The sequence below is a fragment of the Gobio gobio genome, assembly GCF_949357685.1.
Source record: "Gobio gobio genome assembly, chromosome: 12".
Lineage (NCBI taxonomy): Eukaryota > Metazoa > Chordata > Actinopteri > Cypriniformes > Gobionidae > Gobio > Gobio gobio.
In genome coordinates, this window is record NC_137105.1 from 455345 (window position 1) to 460344 (window position 5000).

General features: G+C 42.8%; 1 protein-coding gene across 1 annotated transcript in view; it reads right to left on the reverse strand.

Annotated features, from left to right (window-relative positions):
- Positions 1–5000, reverse strand: part of LOC307135622 (mitogen-activated protein kinase-binding protein 1-like) — a gene marked incomplete at both ends in the record, with an annotated part of 28533 nt that overhangs the window by 16828 nt on the left and 6705 nt on the right. Inside the window, 4 exons of the mRNA XM_079832195.1 lie at positions 1453–1593; positions 1666–1833; positions 1896–2033; positions 3590–3757. Coding sequence (XP_079688321.1) covers positions 1453–1593; positions 1666–1833; positions 1896–2033; positions 3590–3757 — 615 coding nt within the window. The remainder of the gene's footprint in view (positions 1–1452; positions 1594–1665; positions 1834–1895; positions 2034–3589; positions 3758–5000) is intronic.

Here is a 5000-nt window from a genome sequence, read left to right on the forward strand (position 1 = left end):
ATGCATGCGTGTATGTGTGTATGTGTGTATGTGTGTATGTATGTGTGTATGAATGTATGTTTGTATGTGTGTATGCATGTATGAATGCATGTATGCATGTGTGTGTGTATGTATGTATGTATGTATGTATGCATGTGTGTGTGTGTGTGTGTGTGTGTGTGTGTGTGTGTGTGTGTGTGTATGTATGTATGTATGTATGTATGTATGTATGTATGTTTGTATGTGTGTATGCATGTATGAATGCATGTATGCATGTGTGTGTGTATGTATGTATGTATGTATGTATGCATGTGTGTGTGTGTGTGTGTGTGTGTGTGTGTGTATGTATGTATGTATGTATGTATGTATGTATGTATGTATGTATGTATGTATGTATGTATGTATGAATGAATGAATGAATGTATGTATGTATGTATGTGTGTATGCATGTATGAATGCATGTATGCATGCATGTATGCATGCATGCATGTGTGCGTGTATGTATGTATGTATGCATGCATGAATGTATGAATGCATACGTGTGTGTGTGTATGTATGTATGTGTGTATGTGTGTATGAATGCATGCGTGTATGTATGTATGCATGTATGTATGTATGAATGCATGTATGTATGTGTGTATGCGTGTATGCATGTATGTATGAATGAATGCATGTATGCATGTGTGTATGCGTGTATGCATGTATGTATGTATGTATGTATGTATGAATGCATGTATGTATGAATGCATGTATGTATGTATGTATGAATGTATGAATGCGTGTATGTATGAATGCATGTATGAATGTATAAATGCATGCGTGTATGTATGTATGTATGAATGCATGTATGTATGTGTGTATGCGTGTATGTATGAATGCATGTATGAATGTATAAATGCATGCGTGTATGTATGTATGTGTGTATGTATGAATGCATGCATGTATGTGTGTATGCGTGTATGCATGTATGTATGAATGAATGCATGTATGCATGTGTGTATGCGTGTATGCATGTATGTATGTATGAATGCATGTATGTATGTATGTATGAATGCATGTATGTATGTGTGTATGAATGCATGTATGCATGTATGAATGCATGTATGCATGTGTGTATGTATGCATGTATGTATGTGTGTATGAATGCATGTATGTATGTGTGTATGAATGCATGTATGTGTGTGTGTATGAATGCATGTATGTGTGTATGAATGCATGTATGTATGTGTGTATGTATGCATGTATGTATGTATGTATGAATGCATGTATGCATGTGTGTATGCGTGTATGCATGTATGTATGAATGAATGCGTGTATGCATGTGTGTATGCGTGTATGCATGTATGTATGTATGAATGCATGTATGCATGTGTGTATGAATGCATGCGTGTGTGTATGAATGCATGCATGCGTGTGTGTGTGTGTGTGTGTGTGTGTGTGTGTGTGTGTGTGTGTGTGTGTGTATGACCTGGCCTGTGTGCTGCTCAGCTGATGAGGGCGGGGCAGTGTGCAGATGAACTGCAGGTCTGAGGGGCTGAAGACTCGTACGGTTCCGTTCGCACAGGCGCAGAAGATCAGATCCTCCGTCACCGCCAGAGCGTGAGCAGAACTCGTCTGCAATGATCACTGGGTCAACCACCTCAAACAGATCAAAATCACGGAGTGTGTGTGTGTGTGTGTTCTGACCTGCAGGCTGACCCAGCGCTCCAGAACTCTGCGGCCGCTGAACTCACACAGCAGGCCTGAGGTGGTGATGCAGAAGCAGCTGTCGGACTTCGGCCCGCGCCCACAGGCCACAGCACAGAAGCAGCGGTTCTGCAGCTCCCCGAGCAGCCCCGGGCGGCCCAGCAGCGGCTGCAGAGGATCATGGGACGGTTACCTGAATGAGACTACATGAGGAGGGTCAAAGGTCGTACCTGGTGAGAATGCGAGGGCTCCAGATGCCAGAAGCGGACGTGTCTGTTGCCCGCGGTGACGAAGTGAGCACTGTCCTCCGAGAAGGCCACCGCCCTCACCCCATTGGACAGCCTGTGAGCCGCCACCAGCGCCTTCCTCTGCAGGAGCACACACTCAACCATAGATACACACAATACAGGCTCAAACATAGATACACACAATACAGGCTCAAACATAGATACACACAATACAGGTCTGGGGTCTAGTGCTGCGCTCACACCAAATGCCAATAGAGCATCTGGAGCGAGTGATTTCAATGATAAGTCAATGGAAAGGCGTGTTGACGCACGTCTGGAGGTCCCGCGGCGCAAAGGACGCGAATCCGCCTCATTCGCACGTCCAGTTCACGCGAATTGGACGTGAATTGAGCGTCTTGCGTGAATGGTGCTTTTGTGCATTCACGCGTTTGAAGCGAATTCGCGTCTGACGCCCGAGTTGAAAAATTTAAACTTTGGCGTCAATTCACACCGCGTTAACCAATCAGGAGCCTGTTCGCTGCGGTCACGTGGTAAAGTGACGTGATGAGAAACCTGCATAATTAAAAAATACAACTATTGTGTCACAGAATGTAGTTTTCAGACTTTTTCAGGTGAGAATGTAGTTGTTTAAAGCTCAAATCTGTGGTTTATTTATAAAGAGAGCGCCTATTTAAATCTTGTGTTTTCGGAGTTGTGAGCTCCAGTGGATCAGCGGGCAATCATCGCTCATTAACCCCGGTGAGAGCAGCCTTTCCTCGGCCAGTCCTTCTGCCGTCTGCCACTGGCTCTGATGATCTGTGGTGGTTCATCTTGTGTGGATCTGACGGGCAATCTTCGGTGTCATGAATCTATAATTAGTCTGCCGAATCGTTTTGACTGAGGCCAAAGAGAAGTTTCATCACTTTATTCTTTAGGATATTTAAATACACATGCAGTGCAGATAATGACCACATGTGTGTGGCTATTAATGCTTAATATATATTTTTAATGTAAATGAAAAGAGGCAGAGGTGTTTATGACATATTTCTCCTGGAGCGTCTTGAACGTGCGTCTATTTCACTTCAAACGCTCGATTTCTACACACGCCTCAAATTTGCCTCGGACGCGCGAATGGATTCAAAATGTTCACGTGTCAAACTAGACGAGGTAGACGAGATTTTGACGTTTTATTCGCGTTTGGTGTGAACGCAGCATTACAGCGGAGTCTCTAACGTCATCAGCGGCGGCCATCTTGTCACCGGCGGCCATCTTGTACCTGATGTAAGGCGAGTGATCTGAACACTAATACTCTTATCTGCTGAAATCTGGACGGATTTACAAATGGTTTGGTTTCTTACAAACTTTATTATCGTGGCTATAATTCTGGATGCTTGAACAAATTATGAATAATTATTCACAAGTATGCAGTGTCAAAACTACATCTCTGACGTTTATAGCAAACCAAACAGTTTGAAAATCGATAGAAAATTGAGCAAGTTATGGTTATTTAAAAAGTACACACACCATTAAAACACAATGAGCTGAGTGAGTGGAGTGTGACAAGATGGCCGCCAGGTGAAGACATCCACCTCCATTGGCCGGCAGCGGACGAGACATCTAGCCTTTATTATGCATATCTATGGAGTTAATACCTGACGCTCAGGGGCGGCACAGGGCATGATGGGTAATCACGGTACCTTCCAGGCCCACAGGTTCAGGCTCATGTCGTGCGACCCCACGCTCACGATGTGTTGTCCGTCGGGGGAGAAGGCCACACAGGTCACGCCACACCTGTGACCCCGCAGCTCACACACCTGCGTCCCCTCGGCCACGCCCCAGACACGCACGGCGGGAAGATGGCCGCTCTGAGGACGAGAGCGCAGCGGTCACTAGCCGTCCAACACCTGACCTGAGCTAACGGGCTAACTCTCACCTCTCCTGTGACGAGGAACCGGCCATCTGACGAGAAGCACAGTGCGCTCACGGCTTTCCTGAACACCACACACACACACACACACACACACACACACACACACACATACACAATATCCTCATTATCATAATTCATGCGCATAGTAAAGCATTACGCAACAATATCCCTCATTATCATAATTAATGCGCATAGTAAAGAATTACAATATCCTCATTATCATAATTCATGCGCATAGTAAAGCATTACAATATTCTCATTATCATAATTCATGCGCATAGTAAAGCATTACAATATCCTCATTATCATAATTCATGCACATAGTAAAGCATTACAATATCCTCATTATCATAATTCATGTGCATAGTAAAGCATTACAATATTCTCATCATCATAATTCATGCGCATAGTAAAGCATTACAATATCCTCATTATCATAATTAATGCGCATAGTAAATCATTACAATATCCTCATTATCATAATTCATGCGCATAGTAAACGCCACAATATCCCTCATTATCATAATTCATGCGCATAGTAAAGCATTACGCCACAATATCCTCATTATCATAATTAATGCACATAGTAAAGCATTACGCCACAATATCCTCATTATCATAATTCATGCGCATAGTAAAGCATTACGCCACAATATCCTCATTATCATAATTAATGCACATAGTAAAGCATTACGCCACAATATCCTCATTATCATAATTAATGCACATAGTAAAGCATTACGCCACAATATCCTCATTATCATAATTAATGCACATAGTAAAGCATTACGCCACAATATCCTCATTATCATAATTAATGCACATAGTAAAGCATTACGCCACAATATCCTCATTATCATAATTCATGCGCATAGTAAAGCATTACGCCACAATATCCTCATTATCATAATTAATGCACATAGTAAAGCATTACAATATCCTCATTATCATAATTAATGCGCATAGTAAAGCATTACGCCACAATATCCCTCATTATCATAATTCATGCACATGCACAGTGTGCTTTACAGAAGGCAGGGCTTCATAGAGACAGGAAGTAAACAAAGCGTTACTGACAGACTGGGAAGAGAGGAGCCGCAACACTGGACAATATGAGGAATAATCAACACTCCAGAGAATTCTAGTAGAGCCAGAACACATGAGGAAGGGCGTGACGG